This window comes from Eleutherodactylus coqui, chromosome 10 (assembly GCF_035609145.1).
Source record: "Eleutherodactylus coqui strain aEleCoq1 chromosome 10, aEleCoq1.hap1, whole genome shotgun sequence".
NCBI classification, from domain to species: domain Eukaryota; kingdom Metazoa; phylum Chordata; class Amphibia; order Anura; family Eleutherodactylidae; genus Eleutherodactylus; species Eleutherodactylus coqui.
In genome coordinates, this window is record NC_089846.1 from 40388524 (window position 1) to 40415240 (window position 26717).

Genomic DNA, 26717 nt, shown 5'->3' on the forward strand with positions numbered 1-26717 from the left:
GCCAGGGGTAGAGGCAGGGCCAGACCGAATAATCCACCAAGTGTTTCCCAAAGCGCCCCCTCGCGCCATGCCACCCTGCAGAGGCCGAGGTGCTCTAAGGTCTGGCAGTTTTTCACAGAGACGCCTGACGACCGACGAACAGTGGTGTGCAACCTTTGTTGCGCAAAGCTCAGCCGGGGAGCCAACACCAACAGCCTCACCACCATGCGCAGACATATGATGGCCAAGCACCCCACAAGGTGGGACGAAGGCCGTTCACCGCCTCCGGTTTGCACCCCTGCCTCTCCCCCTGTGCCCCAACCTGCCACTGAGATGCAACCCCCCTCTCAGGACACAGGCACTACCGCCTCATGGCCTGCACCCACACCCTCATCTCCGCTGTCCTCGGCCCCATCCAGCAGTGTAGTTCAGCGCACCGTTCAGCCGTCGCTTGCGCAAGTGTTCGAGCGCAAGCGCAAGTACGCCGCCACGCACCCGCACGCTCAAACGTTAACCGTCCGCATAGCAAAATTCATCAGCCTTGAGATGCTGCCGTATAGGGTTGTGGAAACTGAGTCCTTCAAAAGTATCATGGAGGCGGCGGCCCCGCGCTACTCAGTTCCCAGTCGCACTACTTTTCCCGATGTGCCGTCCCAGCCCTGCACGACCACGTCTCCCGCAACATTGTGCGCGCCCTCACCAACGCGGTTACTGCCACGGTCCACTTAACTACGGACACGTGGACAAGCACAGGCGGGCAGGGCCACTACATCTCCCTGACGGCACATTGGGTGAATTTAGTGGAGGCTGGGACAGAGTCAGAGCCTGGGACCGCTCACGTCCTACCCACCCCCAGAATTGCGGGCCCCAGCTCGGTGCTGGTATCTGCGGAGGTGTATGCTTCCTCCACTAAAGCACCCTCCTCCTCCTCCTCCTCCTCTGTCTCGCAATCAAGATGTGTTAGCAGCAGCATGTCGCCAGCAGTCGGTGTCGCGCGGTGTGGCAGCACAGCGGTGGGCAAGCGTCAGCAGGCCGTGCTGAAACTACTCAGCTTAGGCGATAAGAGGCACACGGCCCACGAACTGCTGCAGGGTCTGACAGAGCAGACCGACCGCTGGCTTGCGCCGCTGAGCCTCCAACCGGGCATGGTCGTGTGTGACAACGGGCGTAACCTGGTGGCGGCTCTGCAGCTTGGCAGCCTCATGCACGTGCCATGCCTGGCCCACGTCTTTAATTTGGTGGTTCAGCGCTTTCTGAAAAGCTACCCACGCTTGTCAGACCTGCTCGTAAAGGCGCGCCGGCTCTGCGCACATTTCCGCAAGTCCCACACGGACGCTGCCACCCTGCGCACCCTGCAACATCACTTTAAGCTGCCAGTGCACCAACTGCTGTGCGACGTGCCCACACGGTGGAACTCTACGCTCCACATGTTGGCCAGGCTCTATGAACAACGTAGAGCTATAGTCGAATACCAACTCCAACATGGGCGGCGCAGTGGGAGTCAGCCTCCTCAATTCCTTTCAGAAGAGTGGGCCTGGTTGGCAGACATCTGCCATGTCCTTGGTAATTTTGAGGAGTCTACCCAGGTGGTGAGCGGCGATGCTACAATCATTAGCGTCACCATTCCTCTGCTATGCATCTTGAGAAATTCCCTGCAAACCATAAAGGCAGCTGCTTTGCGCTCGGAAACGGGGGCGGGGGAAGACAGTATGCCGCTGGATAGTCAGGGCACCCTCCTGTCTATTTCTCCGCGCGGACAGGAGGAGGAGGAGGAGCATGAGGAGGATGAGGAGGAGGGGGAAGAGACAGCTTGGGCCGCTGCTGACGGTACACCGGCTGATTGCCTGTCATCCTTTCAGCGTGTATGGCCTGAGGAGGAGGAGGAGGAGGAGGAGGAGGATCCTGAAAGTGATCTTCCTAGTGAAGACAGCCATGTGTTGCGTACAGGTACCCTGGCACACATGGCTGACTTCATGTTAGGATGCCTTTCTCGTGACCCTCGCGTTGCACGCATTCTGGCCACTACGGATTACTGGGTGTACACACTGCTCGATCCACGGTATAAGGAGAACCTGCCCACTCTGATTCCCAAAGAGGAAAGGGGTTCGAGAGTGTTGCTATACCACAGGACCCTTGCGGACAAGCTGATGGTAAAATTCCCAGCCGACAGCGCTAGTGGCAGAAGGCGCAGTACCGAGGGCAAGGTAGCAGGGGATGTGCGTAGATCGAGCAGCATGTACATCCCAGGCAGTGCAACAGTCTTTAAGGGCCTGGCCAGCTTTATGGCTCCCCACCAAGACTGTGTCACCGCTCCCCAGTCACGGCTGAGTCGGCGGGAGCACTGTAAAAGGATGGTGAGGGAGTACGTAGCGGATCGCACGACCATCCTTGGTGACGCCTCTGCCCCCTACAACTACTGGGTGTCGAAGCTGGACATGTGGCCTGAACTAGCGCTGTATGCCCTGGAGGTGCTTGCTTGTCCTGCGGCTAGCGTGTTGTCGGAGAGGGTGTTTAGTGCGGCTGGGGGAATCATCACAGATAAGCGTAGCCGCTTGTCAACCGACAGTGCCGACAGGCTAACACTCATCAAGACGAACAAAGGCTGGATTTCCCCAGACTTCTGTTCTCCACCAGCGGACAGCAGCGATACGTAAGCAATACGTAGGCTGCACCCGCGGATGGAAGCTACGTTCTCTCTCACCATCCAAAACGGGGACATTTCTGCTTCATCAATCTGTGTCTAATATTCCTCCTCCTCCTCCTCCTGCTCCTCCTCCTGAAACCTCACGTAATCACGCTGAACGGGCAATTTTTCTTAGGGCCACAAGGCTCACTCAAATAATTTTTCAGAACAATTTTTATAAGTTTCAATGCGCTTAAAAGCATTGGAACTTTAACTTGAACCAATTTTTCGTTACACTGGGCTGCCTCCAGGCCTAGTTACCACTTAAGCCACATTAACCAAAGCGATTAATGGGTTTCACCTGCCCTCTTGGCTGGCCATGGCCAATTTTTGGGATGTACATTAGTACTGTTGATACAGCAATTTTTGTGGGCCCTCGCCTACAGTGTAATCAAATTAATTTTTAGGCCACCTGCATTACAGCTGACGTTACCTCAGCTGTGTTGGGCAATGCAATGGGATATATTTATGTACCGCTGGTGGGTTCCAGGGAGCCACCCATGCTGTAGGTGCACACTGAGTTTTTAATACATCTGTACACTTCTAAAGAACCCGTCTGACTGGGGCATGCAGTGTGGGCCGAAGCCCACCTGTATTACGCACGACATTACTACCTCAGCTGTGTTGGGCAATGCAATGGGATATTTCTATGTACCACCGGTGGCTTCCTGGCACCCACCCAGGCAGTGGGTCCACAGGGAGTTTAACCTACATGTGTCCACTTGTAAAGAACCCCAGTCTGACTGGGGCATGCAGTGTGGGCCGAAGCCCACCTGCATTAAGCACGACATTACTACCTCAGCTGTGTTGGCCAATGCAATTGGATATTTTTGTGTACCGCCGGTGGGTTCCAGGGAGCCACCCATGCTGTAGGTGCACACTGAGTTTTTAATACATCTGTACACTTCTAAAGAACCCGTCTGACTGGGGCATGCAGTGTGGGCCGAAGCCCACCTGTATTACGCACGACATTACTACCTCAGCTGTGTTGGGCAATGCAATGGGATATTTCTATGTACCGCCGGTGGCTTCCTGGCACCCACCCAGGCAGTGGGTCCACAGGGAGTTTAACCTACATGTGTCCACTTGTAAAGAACCCCAGTCTGACTGGGGCATGCAGTGTGGGCCGAAGCCCACCTGCATTAACCCTTTCCAGTCCACTGTGTGACCTGTGAAGACATTAGGGTTTAAGGCTGTACAGCTCCGTTGTTGGTAGACGTCCGTCGGGGCTCTCTTACTGTATATTGCCAGCCTCTCTGCTGTCGGAGCCTATCCTACGTGTCAGCTCATGCAGTACTGGCTTTAGCCAGCATATAGCGCCGTTGTATAACAGCAGAAAAAGAGTAAGCCCCCTAGGAAAACCATATACAAATTGGATTGGAAAGGGTTAAGCACAACATTACTACCTCAGCTGTGTTGGGCAATGCAATGGGATATTTCTATGTACCGCCGGTGGCTTCCTGGCACCCACCCATGCTGTAGGTGCACACGGAGTTTTTACTACATCTGTACACTTATAAAGAACCCCAGTCAGACTGGGGCATGCAGTGTGGGCCGAAGCCCACCTGCACTAAGCACGACATTACTACCTCAGCTGTGTTGGGCAATGCAATGGGATATTTCTGTGTACCGCCGGTGGGTTCCAGGGAGCCACCCATGCTGTGGGTCGACAGGGACTTCACAATAGGGAGTTGTACCTGCCTGTGTCTATGAATTAAAAAGCCCGGTCTGACTGGGGCATGCAGACACCTTGACAGAATGAATAGTGTGTGGCACATAGGTTCCCCATTGCTATGCCCACGTGTGCAGCTCCTGATGGCGGTGGCACAGGATTCTATTTCTCATTGCTTCTGTACAGCATTGTGGGCTATCGCTCCGCCACTTTTAAAGAGGGTCGCTGCCTAGCCGTGCCAACCTCTGCAGTGTGTGCCTGCGGTCCCTCGTCATGGCAGACGCAATTCTAAATAGACATGAGCGTGGTGTGGCATGAGGGCAGCTGAAGGCTGCCCAGGGACACTTTGGTGTGCGCTGTGGGGGGGGAGGGGGGGCGGTTGGGCAGCATGTAACCCAGGAGAAGTGTCAGTGGAGTGTCATGCAGGCAGTGATTGTGCTTTGTTGGAGGTAGTGTGGTGCTTAGCAAAGGTATGCCATGCTAATGAGGGCTTTTCAGAAGTAAAAGTTGTTGGGAGGGGGGGGGCCCACTCTTGCCGGTATTGTGGCTTAATAGTGGGACCTGTGAACTTGAGATGCAGCCCAACACGTAGCCCCTCGCCTGCCCTATCCGTTTCTGTGTCATTCCCATCACTTTCTTGAATTGCCCAGATTTTCACACATGAAAACCTTAGCGAGCATCGGCGAAATACAAAAATGTTCTGGTCGCCCATTGACTTCAATGGGGTTCGTTGTTCGAAACGAACCCTCGAGCATCACGGGAAGTTCGTTCCGAATAACGAACACCCGAACATTTTGGTGTTCGCTCATCTCTAGTGGTCACTATTACCCAAGTGTCCCTCTACCTGTACCCCCATTATTCGGTCCAGTTTGTTAGTTAATGCTAAGTACAGAGTGGCCCTACCTCTAGTTGGCTCCCGCACAAGTTGGGTAAGGTAGTTATCTTTAATTTTTCTCAAGAACTTAGTATAAAACTTACATTTTTATTAATATTTAGTCCTAAAAACATATAACACACGGGGCACAAAATATGTGTTATATGTTTTTAGGACTAAATATTAATAAAAATTTAAATTTTATGCAAAGTCTTCTCTGTGAAAGGGCTTAATTATAGTTAGCCTTTACCGCCACCTCTGTGAATTCACGTTCTCAAGAACGTATAATCCTTGTGAGATTTGCAGGTTTCGTTTTCCCATGTTATATCCGGATAATTAAAGTCCTCCATAATCATTACTTCATTGTGGTTTGACACCTCTTCTATCTGCCTTAATAGTATGTCATACTAGTTTGTGCTATAAACACCACAACTTACACACTAGCCTCTATCTATGCTCCAAACAAAAAACAAAGAAGTTTTACAGACAAAATTATATGCATCCTTTCCAAACTAAAGTAAGGCAGACTTCTTATTTGTGGTGAATTTAACACAGTTTCACATGTTAGCATAGACACCATTACTAAATTGCATAGGTCTCTTGAATACCTAGGTGATATATGGTGGAAGGAAGAGCAATTTAATGTTTGGAGAGCAATGCATAGCTCTGAGAAAGATTATTCCTCCTACTCTCATGTTTTCTCAACAGTTATTTGTGGATTGATATGTTTTTAACCAATACAACTTTATTATGGTTATCTCAGACATTGACGATTGATAGAATTATTTGGTCCGATCATGCAAGAATCTCTTTAACTATAGAGGAACAATATAATCGCGTTCCAACATATTTATGGTGAATCAAGACCTTTTTGCTATCTTAGCCAAGACACAAGAATACTCTTGAAAGAAACCTAAGGGGATATATTAATCTTAATACATGGATAATACTATGGAATGTACACAAAGCATATATAAGAGGCTTGTTCATAAGGCTAGGACATTATGTGAAAAAAGAAAGAAAGAAGCTTTTAGATGAGACACTTGTAAAAATTAAAGCCATTGAAATGCAAAAGAATCTAGCACAAACAATACAGCAAGCAGAAGAACTATTTCAAGGTAGGCAGACACTCCGAAGCTGACTCCTCCAGAGCTATGACAGGAAAGTAAACATAATTAAAGCCTAACATTACTGGCAAAATAATAAATCTAAGAAACTGTTGGTCTCTCGTCTTAAGGCTCAGGATCTTAAATCTTGGATTCCATACCTACTAAGTCAAAATAAGATAGGGAAACTAACGAACCCAATAGACATAGCGAACAGCTTCAGGGATTACTAAACCACCCTTTCGTGTTTCCAAGTTCAACCAAACATATTCAAATATTCTTACAAAATATTAATTTACTTACCACTTCTGTAGCCCACAGAGAATCTCTTGACTCCCCATTTACAGTAGCGGAAGTGCTTGAACATATCAACTTCTTGGGTAAATCACCAAGCGCAGATGGACTTATAAATGCTTACTCTAAAGAACTTTTATCTCCATACATGTGTAAAGCCTTCGAGTTAGTGATTACAAAGGGTTGGTTTCCAAAAGAAAAGCAGCATGCTTTAACAGTTACCCTTCCCAAATAGGGAAAAAAAAACAGATGTTCCTCAACTTTTTGACCCATCTCATCATTTAACATAGCTAGAAGTAATTCTGTAGCAGCATACCCCGGTGCCATGAAGTTCTATGACAAGTCTTTATTCCTCCATAAAACAGCAACGTTTCGATCATGCAATGTGACCTTTCTAAAGCTTGCGAAACTGGAGGAATAAAGACTTTTAATAATACTTCATGGCACCGTGGTATGCTGCTACAGGATTACTTCTAGGTGTATTCCATTGAGGGAGCAAGGGTTCGGGCTCCCTATCTCTGTGGCTTGAGCATGTTTTGGCTTTCGAAAGTCCCACCCGCATAGGGATCTATACTGTGCCGTGGGTTGCTGCACTAACTTGGTCATTATTGAACATAGATATCAAAATATACGCAAAAATATTAGCCTCTAGATTGGCATCTATTTTTCAATCATTCAACCGGGGAAGACAGAGTAGGAATTGTGGAAGGTCGACAAGCGCTGGACAATATAAGAAGGGTTTTAAATATCACCCAGTTTATAGAATCTAGGAAAATTCCAGCAGTTCTATTATTTATAATGTTCAAAATGAGTATAGCAGAAAAGAAATTACAGCGTGCTTAGGCTATAAAAGTCAAGGGAATCAGAGGCTGCTCACTCGGGAGAGGGGAGGGATAGACGGCAGAGTTCAATAAACATTCCCCTCTAGAAATCCAGGATCGCCTGTCAACAAAGGCGATCTATAGAAACCACTTCTTCTTCAGAGGATAAAGTATCTAGGATGTTTTTATTGATGAAGATATACAGGTATAAGATGCAGGCCTTCAGAGGGGACACGGATATGCAACGCGTTTCGGCTCTTAACAGTAGAGCCTTTTTCAAGAGCCGAAACGCGTTGCATGTCGGGGTCCCCTCTGGAGGCCTGCATCCTATACCTGTATATCTTTGTCAATAAAAACATTCTGAATACTTTATCCTTTGAGGAAGTCGTGGATTCTATACATCACCTTTATTAACAGGCGATCCTGGATTTCCATAGGGGAATATGTTCTCAGCTTTGCTGTCTATCCCTTTCCTCTCCCGAGTGAGTAGCCTCTGATTTCCTTGACTTTTATGGTCTGAGCGCACTGTAATTTCTTTTCTGCTATACTCATTACTTTACCCCCATCTTGTTATATGGGCTCTCTCTTTTACATGAGGATCTCTACCTTGATGGATTAAGGGAGGATCTCGCGATACCACTCCCAAGACCCTATGTGATACCAAGGCGCTGTCCTCACCGTCTTCTGCTTATAATGTTCAAAAGGCGTTCTACTGCATAACTTGTTTGTAAAAATTTGCGTCCTTGGGCAACATAGGCTTTGAGGTTGGGGGGGGGGGGGGGTTACTCCAAGTTATATCTGCACTTTATTCAAACCCCTCAGCCCAAGTCTTTACAAATAGGGCCCTATCAACAGAATTTAATATCACTAATGGCACCAGACAGGGTTGCTTGTTGTCTTCACTAATATTTATATTATCATTAGAACCATTAGCCCAAGCTCTTAGAGAAAATCCTTCAATCAAGGGGGTCCAGATTGGAGACCGCCTAAATTCAATATCACTTTAACCAGCTGACATTGCGTTGACTTCAACAGATCCTACATCTCACTGCTGATAGAGAAAGGCGCACCTCTCAATGCTCTCACGCATCTTGTACAAAGAGACTAAATCAGCTGTCCAGCAATAGAGTATGCCATATTATTCTGAGGGAAGCAGAACCACCATTGTGATGATCCACTTACCTCCAATGCAACAGATTTCGAGCGCCAATAATTTTACTAAGGAGCAAATACACCCAAATTATGTAGCGGCGCTTGCTTGCAAATTATTAGCCTGCAAAACAAACTTAAGGAGCAAACAGTTTTTACTGGTTGTGGCAATTCAGAACTTGTCTTGATACCAAGGATACTGATTCTCCCTACAGATGTTCCCTTCCAGTTTAACAAAGCACAGATACATACATTGAGTGTGGCATTTGTGTACTACACTAAGGGCTTAGTCACACGGGCGTTTATTGCCGCGATTTGCGCATGCGCATGCGTCCGGCGATTTTTTAAAACCATTGCTTTGCAATGGTATCGGACACATGAGCGCTTTTTATGCGCTCGTCCGATAAATTAGAGAACAGAAATCGCAGATCGCACCTATCTGCGATCTGCGATTCCTGTTCTCTTCTCTATATGCGCTCAATGGGGCCGGCGGCAGCAGCGCCGACCCCAATGAGAACATATAGAAGATAAATCATTCTTCTCTGCCACAGCTGGAACAGCTGTGGCAGAGAAGAACGATGTTTGCCCATTGAATTCAATGGAGCGGCAATACAGCCGCTCCATTGAAAGCAATGGGCTGCCGGCGTGCGCGGGGTTAATTGTCGGGAAGGGGTTAAATATATAACCCCTTTCCTGCAATGCATCCTGAAAAGTGAAAAAATAAAAAAAATGTATGTACTTACCTGCTCCCGGCAGCTGGAGATCCCGGCGGCCGGGCCTGCAGTGGGTGTGAAGGGGGTGTGACTCAGGCTTGCCCCTGATTGGCTCAGCCTGAGCCAATCAGAGGCTGATCTCAGTCACACCCATTCATGAATTCATGAATGGGTGTGACTGAGACTTGCTTCTGATTGGCTCAGCGCTGAGCCAATCAGGGGCAAGCCTGAGTCACACCCCCTTCACACCCACTGCAGGCCGGCCGCCGGGATCTCCAGCTGCAGGGAGCAGGTAAGTACATACATTTTTTTTATTTTTTCACTTTTCAGGATGCATTGCAGGAAAGGGGTTATATATTTAACCCCTTCCCGACAATTCATCCCACACTCGCCCGCAGCGCTTGCATTCAATGGAGCCGCTGTATTGCCGTCTCCATTGAATGCAATGCGCTGGACAGCTCCGGCCCGTTTCTAATGAAACGCGGCTAGGAGCAGATTTTCGGGCGATTTTTGGGCCGATTTTTCGGCGCCGGTCACGCGATTTGCGCATGCGCATCCGTCATGTGATGCGCAAATCGCGTGAAAAAACGCCCGTGTGACTAAGGCCTAAGAGTAACCTTCATCTCCTTCCCCCGGAAGGGAAAACAAAAAAATGTGGTACAATAAAAAGTCCAAAAATTATAGGTTTAAACCTAACAAAAAGTTTCTAAAGAAACATTTCAGTCTATTAGAAATCCAGCAGACCTCATCATGGATCTCAATGCGGAGAACAGCGACTTTGAATTGGTAAGCAGGTGGCAAGGGACTCTCTCCAGGTGTCAAAGGTAGAATCTGTGCCTATGAAGTATTTATGGTATATCCTCTTGAGATGGCATGACCCATTTAAATAATACATACCAAATGCAAGTGCCATCTGCAATAGTAAAAATCTACCTCCAAGATCCTGACTACAGGTAGAGTAGCAGAGAAAAAGTAAACTTTGAAATAGCAAAATTGCACACATTTGATAGTGGACAGGTATAAAAAAGGATTAATGATGGATGAGGCCAAGTTTGAGGTAATTAGGTCAAAGAGGAAAACGTGAAACATATATAGTAGTGAATTACATGATTCTGGAGAAGAGCATGGTAGAGGAAATGTAATGGTGTTGGGTAGTAAAGTAGTGTGGGAAACGTACAAGGAATTCAAGAGTTAAGCGACCAGTAAGGTGATCGTTATATGTCATGCCATCCGCTGTGGTCAGAGCTTGATTGGTGCAAGGACAACAACATTCGGAAACATAATATGAAGTTATAGAAGAATGATTCAGTGAAGAAAGAAGGAGCCCAACAATTGTCTTTGATAGACTGATGTGCACAATCTCCAGGTCTCAAGACTGTTAGCATGTGAACTTCACACAGAGAGCACAAAGAACAATGCTGGAACATGTTCCCAACTATGACTATGACTCTGTTCATATCAGTGTTGGGGCTTTCATCTATGCTGGAAGCTATACTTTTGTGTTGGATTGATTGTACAGCAGACAAGATGCCCGATGGGCCCCACTAACTTACAATGGGGTCCGTCAGGTTTCTCAAAATATTCCTTGTTATAATGGGAAAAATAGTGCTATATGCATTGTTACTTTTCCCATTAAAATTATGGAATCTGCAATGTAGCCTACAAGCAGAGCCTACAAAGCAGATGTGAACAGAGCCTTAGTTTGGAGATGGTTATTGTGTAATGACAATAATGCAATAATGCTACACAAAGACAATGTATTGCTGTATCATCAATGAGCTGAAGGTGGCCACACATATTACACATTAAAGGGGTTTTACTAGGAAAATTTCATTGATGATCTGTGCTCAAGATTGGCTATGAATAGTTGATCGGCTTGAGTCCAACCTTCGGGTGATTAGGCACCTGCAGTCAGTCCTACTACATACAGGGGTACCAAGCAGAAGTTGCTGCTCTAACCCCTGTGTAGTGGTTGGTGCTTGTAACTGCAGGCTGGAGTCTCATTACAATCAATAGGAGCTGAATCTGCAGTTACAAGCGCTAGTCACTACACTGGGGTCGGAGTAGGAGTCCACTCCGTGCCCCTATGTGTAGTGGCACTCACAGTGGGTGCACGATCAGAGGCAGAACCCAGATAATCAACTATTAATGACCTATCCTGAGTATAGATCATCTATACCATTATCCTGGGAAACACCTTTAATTTTCGCTGAACATGCTAACTTCAGTTGGACCAGGCAAAAAGCTAATGTATATGGGGTATCTCAACTCTCCCCTGATGGCAGATATCAGGAAAAAGAAGATTCAAGTAATGATCTCAAGGGAAATAAGCCAATGCCAGAGGTGTCAGATAAGTTGGATGAGAAGGTGTGTGAAGCCTTATATTGTGTAAACATCTCCCACTGCCTTCCTCTTCAACCTACATGCCTTACAATGACCCTAAAGTCAAAAGTTCATTTTTCCTAACATTTAGGTAATATGTCCACGGGCGGGTTGGATTCCGCAGGTGGGAGTCCACAGTTGAATCCGACGCGACCTGCGGCCGGCGACCCTGCTTACCTGTCCGTGCCTTCTTTCTTCTGTACTGCGGATGTGTGCAGAAGTTCTGGCCAGCACGCCGGGGCACATGCGCAATAGAGATTTTTTTTTAAAATCTCTGGCTCTTTCTACGTAAACCACGGCCTGTCCGCAATGTCAACTTTAGTAGTCCGAAATTTTCTCCAGAGATTAAGCAGATGTTTAATATCTTTTGAAAAGATTGAATAAGCAGTACTATTGAATAGCAGTGGTTTCTGTCTTGCTAGTCTACTGGTAATGCCACCAGCCCATTCTCTTTCTTACTGGGCCATCATAATCACTGCCCTTAGCTGAGGCTTGAGAGCCTGAGGGTCTGGATGCTATTCTAGAATGTTTTCTAATTTCTGCGATAAACTTTGATTGCCCAATAAGTAATTCTTGCAGACTCCCCACTCCTTACAAGATTCATCTTTATTGCACATCTCTATCCATTTAGGGATAATGTCCTTCCCTATTTGGCTTTGTAAGGCTGTTATTACACGGCAGCATTTCTCCCTTGTAAAATGTAGACGAAGGTACGCTGATTGCGGCCGCCACCTGTCCTCGGCAATTCAAACAGTACAGCTGACGGCTGCAATCAGCGGAGCTCTGCCTGCATTTAGTAGTGAAGAGATGCCGTTTGCAAGATTGATGCCATCAAGCCTGGCTGTGTTCAATCAGCTAAATCTAATTATTAATTTCAGTGGTCCCTCAAGTTACAATGACTGCAGGTCACACAATATTTTCAACATATAGTTCAATGCCCAGCATGACTTGGAAGCTCATCAACTTCCAAAGCTGCAGGCAATGCCGATCTGTGGCACAAGCGATTGGCAATCAGATAGAGCTTACCATTTTTTATGCCAATTGGGCATAGAGGATTGGTAATGCCTAGTTGTCAATTTTCAGGAGGAATAACAGAGAAATTGTATTCGAGTTCTAAGAAAAAGTGTTCATCATTGCGATTGTATGGAAATTAGATGTATTTACTAAAGCAATCATATCAGGAAACAGGTCATTTTTAGGGTTGTTCCCATTATATATATTTATGGCATAAATCTGATAGGTACAAGTCCCACACCAACTCAAGAATGGGGTGCCTTGACTTCCATCCCATCTGGTGAGGAGCTACAGCTAGAGTAGCTACAGCTACATGGGCAGCACTATCTCTTGATCTTTACCTAAAGTATCGTATGTCTTGACTAATACCGTAGGTTGCGGAACACGATGTGACTTCCAAACATTTTGATAAACCAGTAGGCTCCTTCTTCATCCAAAGTACAGTTTTGCTCGTCAACATCAACACATAGTACATGGTTTTAATCTCCCTTGTGTTTCTATTCATAGCCTATCAAAAGCTGACTACCATACGGTTAAATTGATTTCAAAATTTTGAAACCAGCATCAAACCATTCTTAAAGGGGTTTTCCAAGCAAAAACTATTCACCTATCCTCAGCTGATTGCTTTAGCCCACTCTCATTGCAGTGGGGCCAGACGTCATCATCACGTCATCATCAGGGACGACAGCAGAGGTGCCAAAGCTGGCTTCAGCTCCTGTTGATTTCAATGGGTGTGAAGCCCCCTATTGCTCTACTGCTCCTGTCCCCGATGGCGACGTATGGCCCCGTGACAGGTCCCCAACGATTATCTATTGATGACCTATCCTGAGGAAGGGTCAGCAGTAGTTTTTGCCTGGAAAACCTCTTCAAGCTAAGCGTTTTGTAGACAGGATTTGCCCTTTAAAAAATATATATTTTCCGAAATAGAGATGGTTTTTGCAATTATTGTGTTCCCCACATACCTCTTTTTTGCATTTTTCTCTTCTCTTTTCGATCTTGTGTCATTTCCTTTGTGTGATCCAGCTGATTCCCCCGCTCTGTACATCTTTGAGATTCTTCCTCTTCGCAATCATAATCATCCAAAATTGGGGTCTCTCGTATGGACATTCTCAAAACCGAGCTGTGAGGCTGTAACTTAGATGATCTAAAGTCCCGAGAGGGGGGTCCTAGCAGAACAGATGGGATGTAGTGAATTTCATGAGTGGCTTCAGTGCTGGCACTCTTTTGTGGAATTCTTCTCCGCTTGTGCCAGCGCCGTTGAGCAAACAATGCAACTGAGAAAATGAGCAGAAGTAAAAGCAGTGCGATCAGTCCTCCCTGCGCAGAAAACAGAAAATATGGGCTATAAACACATATGTCAAACTGAAAAATAAGTAATATACTGTATAAGGGTGTAATACATTTTACATTTACATGTATATTCATAATCAGAAACATATTTATGAGTGGTCCATAGACAGATAAAAGTGCCAACAGCTTTCCCGCAGGCAGTCAGCAGATATAGTGGGGGGAATTTATCATCAGGGGATTTTTTTATACCGGTTTACTGGCAGATTTTCTTTCCTTCTCCAGTTTAAAGACGTAACATATTTCTCAAATGTTGCATGATGTTTATAAATGTGTTGCATCTTTAGATATACCTAGAGATCTGGAATCAAGGTGTACGCCCCCCCAGCTACTGGAGTGAGATCGCAACATTTTGTGCAACTTTTTTAAAAAGGTCCATGTCACAAATGTCTCTAAAAACTTCACTCCCCTTAAACTCCGCCTCCTTTTCTAGACACTTTTGAAAAGTAGAGGGAGAAGTGTAACATGTTTTTTTGGCACAAATCAATAGTAAATATTACTAAACTGATTTGGGCCAAAAAAGCCACACTTACGTCAGAATTCTGGACCAGCAATAAATGTGTCCACAGTGTCTGTTCATCACACGTTCATCCTATGTGCTAAAGATAGGAGCAGCTACATAGAAGTGAAGGCTGGATGAACTGAGCATGCTTGACCAGAATGAAGAACTGCTGAAGGAGCAACCAAAGGTAAAGCTACTTCAGAATTCTGGCACAACACTAATTATAAATGGGCCTCACTATGTTTACAGACGGCCTACCTTAAATTCGAATGATGGACATAAGATGACAATGGTCAGAATTCCATTTACTCAGTATTTCCCTGTTCTATATTCAAAATTCCTCCCATTCATTATTTGAGAGTCATAGGAAAGTATACATACGTAAAGTATGAGGGAGAAAGACGAGGCAACTTATATAAAGGGAAAAAACTTTCAGAGCCAAAAATTAAAAAAAATTACACAAAAATAGCTACTGTAGTGTTTTTAAATCAGAGAATTTCATAATTGCAGTCTTCTCTTCTCTGGTGATGGCAGAGGAGCCTGGATGCCTTTGTTGAGTGTTAGAATATTACATGTTATAGTCAATGATTACTTCAGAAGGGTCGGTGATCCAGGGATTATTCTGATTGCCAGATTGGAGTCAGGAAGGAATTTTTTCCCTAGAATGAGGAAAATTTGGCTTCTACCTCATTGGGGTGTTTGGCCTTCCTCTGGATCGACATTGGGAGATAATAGGCTGGAGTGGGTGGACATAGGGTTTGCTACTAGGATCTGTTGTATTACATGGGTTTTCAGTGGCATAGCTTCACAGGTTGATTGGAAGGTATTAAGAGAAGAAAGTTATAAAGGAAGGTTATATATATTGAACCTTAGTGAATGAAGATTACAGGAAGAAGGATATAGAACGATGGAAGGTATTTGGAGAAGAAATTGATAAAGGAAGAGTTATATATATTGAAGGTTAGTAAATAAAGATTACAGAAAGAAGGATATAGAACAATGGAAGGCATTAAGAGAAGAAAGATATAAAGGAAATGTTATATATATTGAAGGTTAGTGACGATTACAGGAAGAAGGATAGTGACGGATGAACGGTTATGCAAAGAAAAGAGAGTAAAGGAAATAGTTTGGGAACAGATCTCTGTGTGTTGTGCCTTTGTTCTGTTGCCTCTCCTTATCTGTCATACGTGTATATCTGTATTAGGCCCATATGGATAAGTCCTATACGTCATTTTGTTTGTCTGGCTTACGTCTATTTTTCGCATTATGTCGTGAGACTTTTCCTCTTTCGTTTGGTGTTAATTTCAGTAACACAGTTACCGTTTACTGGCACCGGGGGGCGTGACACTAATATACTGTGACTATGTATGTAATCAGAGAATTTAATAATTTCAGTCATCTCCTCTCTACTGTCAAACTTTACACTGAGTTCTATGGAATTACATTGGCCCATCTACCAACGTCCAGGTGACCAAGCTCAGATGGGTCCTAATGCTAATACCAGGTGGTAAATCTCAACCTGGGAAAGTTGGGTTCCTACCTCTCAGAATTCTCCTCTTTTGGGACTAAGCTTACAAATAAAACCAGGGAAGGTAGGATACCATTTATATGCTCCAGTAGTGGGGACAGAAGGTAAATGGGCAGCAGGTGTGAACGACCAAGTGAAGACAGCCAAAACTTCACAATATTTGTACAAAAAAAAGATAAAATAGGTCAGCACTACCAACGTGCACCTACTGTATATACCGGCGTATAAGGCGACGGGGCGTATAAGACGACCCCCGAACTTTCACCTTATATGCCGGTAATACAGTGGAGAAAAAAAAAATCATTACTCACCTCCCCCAGCGTTCTGCAGCGCAGCTGCAGGCTGTCCCTCTCTCCTGGTCCCCGGCAGAGCATTGCTTTCTGAATGCGGGGCTTGAAATCCAGAAAGCTAATACACACGCCGTCAGCCAGTTACAGCCATTTAATGGCATCATTGAATGGCTGTGATTGGCTAAAACACACGTGGCTTCAGCCAATCACACTATTCAATGACATCATTGAATGGGTGTGATTGCTAACACACGTGCACCTTCAGCCAATCACAGCCATTCAATGATGTCATTGAATGGCTGTAACTGGCTGACGGCGTGTGTATTAGCTTTCTGGAGGCGGGGATTTCAAGCCCCGCATTCAGAAAGCAATGCTCTGCCGGGGACCAGGAGGGAGCGACAGCCTGCCGGAGCGCGACAGAACGCCGGGGGAGGTGAGTAATGATTTTTTTTTTTGACACTTTTTTTTTTTGTATTACCGGCGTATAAGACGACCCCCGACTTCAGAGCAGATTTTTCGGGGTTCAAAAGTCGTCTTATACGCCGGTATATACGGTATATATTTCTATTGAGATATATTTTCATTTGGTAGTGCTGACCTATTTTATCTTTTTTTTCCTACACTGAGTTCTATAACCAACCCACACCCCCAAAAGCATAACTGAGAGATCAGGAAATCTCTACACTATGGGCTGAAAGGACACTGGTGTAATGGTACTGTTGTTCTTAGTGTGGTGATATATCAGAATATTGGGATATTATTTTATCGGTTCATGCTCAACGATGAGCAGAAAGTTTACTGTGCTTTCAAACAAAACCCTAAATAAACCAGCAATGGATAATCTAATGTATATACACGTCCGAGGGCTTCACACGGGCGTGTGAGTTTTTGTGCACGTCTTAGTGCAAGCTTTTGCACTATGAATGAGACTTTTTTTGCGCACATATTAGTGTATTTCACTGTACCCTTTGCACACGCAAGTGCTGCGTAACTGGATTCGCAAAAAACATGCAACCAGTGATCCATCCATTGACATGATGAGTTCCAGATGTGCTCTTTTTCCAGTGGCTTTTCTTTCTTTAAGGCCTCATGCCCACACCTCGGTCGGATTCCGATGGCGAAATATTGCAGCAGAATCATACCCGGCACCCCTCAGAGACCTCTCAAGGAGGGTCTCTGCCAGCGAGCATGCGAAGTGCAGTGCATGATGCGCCGGGGGCGGGGGGTGACACGATTTCCCGCGATACTTCTGCAGAGCTTACAGCTGAAGTATCGCAGGACGGACGGCTTCCACGGACTGCAATGGAAGCCATCCGCGCGTTTTTCCGCACAAATTAGAACATGCTTCGATTCTCCCCCGCGAGTGGAAAATCGCAGTTAATTTCCACTCATGGGCAGGGGAGAATCGATTACCACAGCATGTCTATGGACGGTTATTGCTGCGGAATTCGCGGTGGGTGTCTGGCCATGAATTCCTCAGTGATAATCCGTTTGTGGGCATTAGCCCTAATTTAGTTTATGCCTGTAAGACACATTATTTGCTTTGTTCTTAAACAAACTATTTGTTTATTTGGTGTATGACAACTAAACTGAAAGTTTTAGACCTCCTAGGCATCTTTCATAGAATCATAGAATCCTAGAATGGTAGAGTTGGAAGGGACCTCCAGGGTCACCAGGTCCAACCCCCTGCTCAGTGCAGGATTCACTAAGTCATCCCAGACAGATATTTGTCCAGCCTTTTGTTTGAACACTTCCATTGAAGGAGAACTCACTGCCTCCCGTGGTAACCTGTTCCACTCATTGATCACCCCCACTGTCTAATATCTAATTCGTGTCTCCTCCCTTTTAGTTTCATCCCATTGCTTCTAGTCTTTCCTTGTACAAATGAGAATAGGTCTGATCCCTCTGCACTGTGACAGCCCTTCAGATATTTGTAGACAGCTATTAAGTCTCCTCTCAGCCTTCTTTTTTGCAAGTTAAACATTCCCAGATCCTTTAACCATTCCTCATAGGACATGATTTGCAGACCGCTCACCATCTTGGTAACTCTTCTTTGAACTTGCTCCAGTTTGTCTATGTCCTTTTTAAAGTGGGGTCACCAGAACTGGACACAGTATTCCAGATGAGGTCTTACCAAGGAAGAGCAGAGGGGGATAATTGCTTTTCATGATCTAGACTCTATGCTTCTCTTAACACATTCCAAAATTGTGTTTGCCTTTTTTGCTGCTGCATCACGTTGTTTGCTCATATTCAGTCTGTGACCTATTAGTATAGCCAAGGTTTTTTTCACATGTGCTGCTGCTTATCTCAATTCTTCCCATTCTGTATGTGCTTTTTTCATTTTTCTTGCCCAGATGTAGGACTTTGCATTTTTTCCTGTGAAATACCTTTCTTTAATATGTAGTTGCTGATTTTTTTGTGCTTGTAGCTGTTATTTTGCTTTACAATGGTTTTCCCACACAGATATACACGATCTTAAAAAGTAATTAAAAAGGTGAGCAAGAATCAAAAGTATTTATTTATATATGTTAGTATTTAGTGGGGCCTCCTTTGGCCCTAAAGACATCAGATACTCACCGTGGCATACTTTTTCTAACGTCTGATACACTTCAACTGGTATTTCCCTCTATGCATCCTGCAAATGTCTGGCAAGATGGACACTGCTAATATTTCCTGACCCAATATTACAGTTCATCCCAAAGATGTTCAATAGGGACTCTGTGCAGGCCATAAAACAGTGTTGCACTTGTGACAAGGTGCATTGTCTTATTTGAAGCATTGCTGACCTTTCCCAGAGCATTACCATATTATCAGCAGCACATAATTGTCTAGAATGTGAAGGTACACCTCTGTGTTCACGCTTCTTGCCACTTCAACCAACGGACCAAGACCATGCCGTGTAAAACATTTCCAGACCATCATGAAACCTCCACCATACTTACCTGTTGGCACAACACACTCCGGCAAAAAAAATGTTTCCCAGGCTCCTCCACACCCTCGTAGTTTCATCTGATTTGAAGTGATGAACAGTTCAATGGTGAAGCTCCTTGCACCATGGTATGCCTGATGCATTTTTGGGGGGAGAACTCACCAGATGTTTGCAGGATGAATGGAGGGAAATAGCAGCTGAAGTATATTAGACATTAGACAGTATGCCAGAGAGTATCCGATGTCATTAGGGCCAAAGGAGGCGCCCCTAAATAATAACATATGTAAATAAATACCGATTTTGATTCTTGCTCAGGTGCTCAGTAAATTTGGTAGGACAGTGTATACCAGGGATTATATGAGGTCTTAAAATGTGTTGCCACTTACTGCATTCAGGGCACCTGTAATCAGTAACTTCAGCTGATGCTATACAGTACCTTTAAAAACAGATTCTTCACCATTCACCATTACCAGGTGCTTGTAGACATCTTTCAGAGTGCCTCATTGTCTCAGCGCCTTCCATTACTTCTAAGTATCTTAGATTACAATAAAGCATTACTGTGCATTTCAGATGTTCAGTTTCGGTGATCTAGTGGAAACTTTACTCCTTTTCTCCTAGGGCTCCTTGACAGATACACATCCTTTCAAATCCATTGAACTGTCTTTTTAAAGTGAGGGATTGTCAGAGACTTCTGTATTTTCCTCTTCAGCCTTCAGCTCCTTCACATGGACGTATGCGCAAATGTGCACACTTCGGCGCAACAGATTTGCGCTATGTACAAGGTTGATTAGCACGCATATAAAATACCTTTGGGGCAAGCAGGGCATGTTGATTTTCGCACTACAGACAATCCCTGATTTAAATGGCTATTTAGCCTAATAAGGGCCAGATGTGTTATTTTTTTTTACTAAATTGCGCAGCGTGTTGTGTATTTGCACGTGCATGGAGCGTGTGGTTGCGCACCTCCCATGTCCTACAGAGATAAATGTGCGCACAAAAACGGCAAATGTGTACGAACCCATTGATATCAATGGGTGCTATTCTCTGCGTATTGCAAGCGCAAATATGTAAAAGGGCCATTCCGTCTTGTCCATTCGCTGTGTAAGTGACTGAGGAGGACTAAAGGAGCGCTACTTAAACTGAACAATAGGCGAAGAAAAATAGAAACAATAGGCGAATAAAATCAAAAATGAACAAACAGCGAATGATTTACAGTTCGTTGGCGCATGTTTAGACTCACTGTCGCACGTTTAAACGATTTTTTGAATGATATTCGTTTTGTGTTAACCCCTTAATGACTGCTTATACGCCTTTTGATGGCCTGCAGCTGCAGGACATGTATGAAGAGAGATTGCGCAACGATCTCCCTCCATACATCGCAACTGCCGGCTGTTTCTTACAGCTGACACCCGGTGGCAACAGCTCCCATAAGCTGCACGGCTGATCACAGCTGTTAACCCTTTAAATGCCACTGTCAATTCTAACACTGGCATGTAAATCCCCCGAATGATGTTCAGGGGTCACGTACAGCCCACCGTGATGAGATCCGTGCAGGTGTCATGGCAGCCGGAATCCTTCTGAAAGGTTCCAGGGCTGTCATGGCAGACTGCCTATTCAGCCATGCCCATGGGGTGGCTTGATAGACTGCCTGCCCGATCGCAGCATGATCTAATACTTTGGCATTACATCATACCCCAGGAGCGATCAAAGTATCGCAAGTTGTTGTCCCCTCTGGGTAATAAGAAAAAATAAAAATAAGAACAATAAAGTTTTACTAATTCTAAAAAAAAAATGAAAGTTTTAAAAAAAACTTTTGCCATATTTATAATAAAAAAAATATATATATTTGGTATCACAGTGTTCGTAAAGGTCTGATCTATCAAAGTAATGCATTATTTACCTGCACAATGAACGTCGTCTGAAAAAAAAAATAAAGAACACCAGAAATTCGCTTTTTTGATCACCTTGTCTCCAAGAAAAAAAATCCAATAAAAAGCGATCAAAAAGTCGTATGTATTCCAAAATTGTACCAACGCAAACTACAGACGGAGAAATAAAAAAGCTATTGTGCACAGGAAATCATTTAAAAAACTTAAATCACTTTGAAAGAAAAAAAAAGTAGTACAGCAAAAAATCAATAAGTTTGATATCATTGTAATTGTACCGACCCATAGAATAAAGTTATCATGTCATTTTTGTGGCAGTTTGTGCACCGTAGAAACAAGACGCACTGAAAGATGGCGGAATTTCTTTTTTTTTCCCATTTGTCTCCACTTAGAATTTTTTTTAAAGTTTTTCAGTACATTATATGGTACATTAAACAGCACCATTGAAAAATACAACTCATCCAGCAAAAAACAAGCCCTCATATAGCGATGTCAATGGATAAATAAAGGAGTTACAATTTTTTAAAATGGGGGAGGAAAAAAACAAAAATGGAAAAACAAACAAAAAAGGTTGGTCACTAAGGGGTTAAAGCACCTTTACTACTATGGATTGTATACTGTAACTGAGTTTTCTATAAGATTTCTATCTTACTCACCCCCCTTAGCTGGTAATAGTCTGCAAGTTCTCTGCAGTGAGAAGTATCCCCCCCATCCCCTCTGTCTCACATAAGTAGCTACAATGGAATACTTGTAGGTCAATAGGAAATATGAAATGTAATCTACACCATTTGTTGTGCTGTTTTTCTTTACTTTTTTGTGTTTTTTGGGGTCAATGCTTTTTTTTTTTAAACACAGCACGTCTAGGGTTGGCATTTTTTTCGGCATTTTCCCATAGCTATCTCTATAGAAAAAAACCCCGAAAACGTTTACGAGAACAACCGAACGATCGGTATTTAAACCGAACAATTAGTGAACGGGCCAACCATGATTTTTATGCCTGCTTAAAAGGAACGATGAACGAAAGGCGAACAATTTATTGTTCATCTTTTGATGATTGGCTATCATTGAATTTTCGCTCCTTTGAACTTTTTTTGAAATATAATCATTCTGTGTAGAAGGGCCTTAAAGAGGAAAGTTCAGTTTATTTAGGAACAATTAAGCGTGGAACTGTGGTAATCTAATGAAGGTGCCCATTCGACCCTGAAACGAGTCACTGTTCCTGAATAAACAGAACTTCCTTCCAAGCCATGGCTGGAACCAAGACAGAAAAATGGCCTGGCTTAGTTATTAAGATGAACAGAACAGCCCGCTCCAATGATGTGATGGGCACAGACCAAGTCCATAACACAAGACTCGGTGTCGGGACTAAGTCGGAAGAGGAGGTCCCGACACCACAGGTCCAGATAAGAATTCTGACCCCCTGGAAACTCCTTTAAAACCAACCTATTATATGCCGGTCTAAATCTGAAACTCACTGGAGGAAGCTACGCCAACTGTATTAAAAATATGTGAGCACCCTAAAACTTCCCAACCATGCTTGAGTCATAAGGACCAACGTGACTTTGCCCCCTTTTGGTTAAGCCGAATAGTGATTTCCTTACTTGGCTTGATTAGACAAGTAACTTAGGAAACTATTTGATTTATAGCCAAATTGCCTAAAAAATACATGATCAGTTCATCTTATAATTTGACGGTCGGAGACTCTACATTTCTACCCGGAGCTGGTATTACTCTGCTGCAAGAAACAGCTGGAAGTTCTCGAATAGTTACAGAGGATTTTGTTTTTCTAGCCCCAGAGATGAATTTAATTCTGAATGTGTATTTGTAAGTTCCGAACATGCAGATTAATAATTCAGGGATACACCTTCAGAGTAAAATGTAATATAATAAAATCCCACAACCACATGCTGATAAGGGCATCATTGCAGTTGGCTCTTGGGCAGCTCCCAGTTAAATTGGCCAGAGCCCAGGTGCTCATAAACCTAACAAGATATGGGAGAACAGCTGTCCAAGAGTATAAGTGCATTACACAGCCGGAACTAGTCCTATTTGTACAGAAATTAAATTATGAAATATGTGATGCTGGGCCAGTTGAAACTTGCCTTGAATTCCTCGAACCGTAAATTTCAAACATTTGGCTCAATTTCCGAAGTGCTATAAAACAGTACTGCAGGTGTAGAACAGAGGCGACCAGAGGAGATATATAGCTCTAGAGAAGCACAGGTAACCATGGGCGAACTTGTGTATCTGATTCCATTTATATACAGTATTTTTTTTATGTGACCTTAGTTCATTAATAAGGGTGGTTTCACACAAAGTTTTTTTTTCTTTTTTTTTTAAAAAGCCACAATTTTGTAGTCGTTTTTGATTGTCTGAGATGAAGCCAGAAGAGGATTCAGCAGGAAGGAGAACTAGAAGTCTTTCCTTTATACGGCACTTCTCATTAATTTTGAATCTACTTCTGGCTTTGACTCAAAAAACTGCATGACAAACTATCACGAAAACTAAAGCTTTTAAACCCCCCCCCCCCCCAAAAAAAAAAACATATCCTAAGGCTGGTTTCACGTGAGCTCATTGTAATACGTCCATAATATGGATCCATAGTATGGACATGTTATAGATGACAGTACAGCCTATTTCATCAGTATTTGGTTTTGCCTATGTATATTTTATTTTCTACTGGGCAAATACTGATCCATATTTGCCCAAGAGACATAATACTACTATGAGGGTAAAAAAAGACAAAAAAATAGGTCACGCTGCGTTTTTAAAAAACAGCCTCAAAAATATAGCCATATTGAATAGCTTGATAGGGTTACATTAGCTTCGTATTATGGTCCCCATAACATGGATCAAATACGGAGCTAAGGCTATATGTCCATGGGGCAGAAATGCTGCCGAATCTCCACAGCTGAAAATCCACAGCAAATCAGTAGTTGAAAATCTGCAAAATCAGCACTGACTGGTGCGGATTTGAATGCAGATTTTACTCCCTCATTTGAAGAGGTGGATATCCGCGCCAAAAATCTTTTCCACCCCATGTGGACAAGATATTTTAAATGAAATAGCTTCCATTGTAAGAGCTGCAGATTTTGCACAGTATTTCTGCCCAATGGACACTAAGGCTTCCTTAAGACATAGGCATCATTTACACAAGCGTGAAATGAACGCCATATTAGCCGTGCAAAAAAATTGTGGCTAACACAACCAATGGATTCCTATGGAAACGTTCTGCCGAAAGAATTTTAGATGCATTAAAAATTTTAAATAAAATTGCACCGAAAATAATAAGACATGAGTGACTGAAATCCCACAACTGAAACAGGGAGGAAGAGAGATTAGGGAAAGCCCCTGGGGAACCCCCTTCTATGTAGGGCTTCCCTTCATCTCAGTCGGGTTCGTCTGGAAGGGAGAATAAGGAAATCCCCAGCAGAGCGATGTTGGGGTTTGCCTGCAGGGGAGAAGAAGGAAACCCCTAGCTGCTGGGGATTTCCTTATTCTTAATAAGGAGCTTTCCCTATTCTCCCTGCAGGCAAACCCCTACATCGCCACAGCAGGGATATTCCTCCAGCCCGGCTGAGATTAAGGGAAGCCCCACAGAGAAGGGGGTTCCACCAGGGCTTTCCTTCATCTCTCTCCTGTCTCGGAGCCGCAGCGTTCATTTCCAGAAACACACATTTCCCGATCGTGTGAATGGGTAGTTTAACTACTAATTAGGTTCAGGGCTTGATTACGGGAAATTGTCCATTCATGCTATTTTCCACGCACTTAGCCATGATTTTTTTGCGCGGGTAAGTTCAGCGTAAATTTCACGTTTGTGTGAATGAGGCCATAGTTTGGTTTTTTTGCGTATTTTTAAGTGGAAAAAAAAACACCAGAGAAGTTGCAATCACTTTGTGGCTGATGGATGTGTTTTTTTATTGGTGTTTTTAAACACCTTTTCTTTGCCATTTTTTCCCTATGAAGATGACTATGGAGAAACTCCAGAAAGATGACAGACCCATAGCATGCTGCAATTTGCAAAAAAATGCCATGAACCTCAAAAAAATCAGCAAAAGTGAGAAAAAAATGCTCCTACAAAAAATGCAATGCTTGTAGGGATTTTCATATTCACTATTGACCTACAGGAAACATTATTTGCCAAAGAAAATGCCACTGCATCAAAATGCAGAGAAGTGATGTTTTTGCAAAAAACGACCATGTATGAAAACAGGAAGCTGCGGAGGGGAGCTTCTACCACTTAAAAAGTATTCTTTATTAGTTAAAAAGCACGCAGCTCACAGGTATACGCTGAACGCGTTTCGGCCATAGTAGCCTCTGTCAACAACGGTGGTATGTATATGCATATATATGTAATTTTTTTTTTCTGACAACGTTTACCATGTAGGGTAAATAGTGCGTTACTTTGATAGCTCATACTTTTACAGATGCAGCAATACCAAATATGGGAAAAGGGTTTTTTGTTTAAAAGGGTTTTTTTGTTTAAAAAAAAAACAAAAAACCCTTTTATTACTTTTTAAAATTTTAAATAATTAATAAACTTTTTTTTATTAATCATCTTCATAATTCTTCTTTTTAGTCCCCACAGGGGACTTTAACTTGCGATTGTTTGATCGCTCCTGCAGTATAATGTAATATTATAGTATTACATTATACCATGATCTAACAGGCAGACTATTAAGCCATGCCACGGACATAGCTTTATAGGTAATCTGCAATGGCAGCCCTGAGGGTCTTCAGAAGACCTCCGATTGCCATGGCGGCTCATCGGGGAGCTGTTTTGCACCCCCGAATTCTGTTAATTATGAGTTAACAGCCATGATCAGCATGACCCCTGAAGCTGCTCCATAGAAGCCCCGACCCTCCATTATGCAATTGTACTTCATGGAGCGTTAAGGAGTTAAAGGGGTTGTCTCGCGGCAGCAAGTGGGGTTATACACGTCTGTATGGCCATATTAATGCACTTTGTAATATACATCGTGCATTAAACATGAGCCATACAGAAGTTATTCACTTACCTGCTCCGTTGCTAGCGTCCACGTCTCCATGGCTCCGTCTAATTTCGCTGGCTTGTTGCTTTTTTAGACACGCTTGCGCTGTGCGGTCTTCTGCCTGGTGAATGGGGCTGCTCGTGCCGGAGAGCTGGTCACCGCGTCGTCATCGTAGCTCCGCCCCGTCACGTGTGCCGATTCCAGCCAATCAGGAGGCTGGAATCGGCAATGGAACGCACAGAGCCCATGGCGCACCATGGGAGAAGACCCGCGGTGCACCATGGGAGAAAACCGCAGTGCATTCCTGGGAAAGGACCGGCGGCCATCTTAGGCAGAAGATTTTTAAAACTTCATATTTCGTCGGATCAGTGAGTAGCAAGAGGTTTAAAAACCACTTTAAATTGCTATTTTATGCCAGGGGGGTCACAGGGGGAATGGGGTAAAGTAAAATTTTGATGTTCGCCGCGAGACAACCCCTTTAACTCTCTGCCACAAGATGTAGATTTACTGGACAAGTTCAAGAATAGCTTGGTTGCCTTCTTACACGTTATGGGTAC

At 44.0% G+C, this 26717-nt stretch overlaps 1 protein-coding gene across 1 annotated transcript in view; it reads right to left on the reverse strand.

Annotated features, from left to right (window-relative positions):
• Positions 1-26717, reverse strand: part of ASTN2 (astrotactin 2) — a 728537-nt gene that overhangs the window by 507183 nt on the left and 194637 nt on the right. The window contains exon 3 of the mRNA XM_066580842.1: positions 13650-14004. Coding sequence (XP_066436939.1) covers positions 13650-14004 — 355 coding nt within the window. The remainder of the gene's footprint in view (positions 1-13649; positions 14005-26717) is intronic.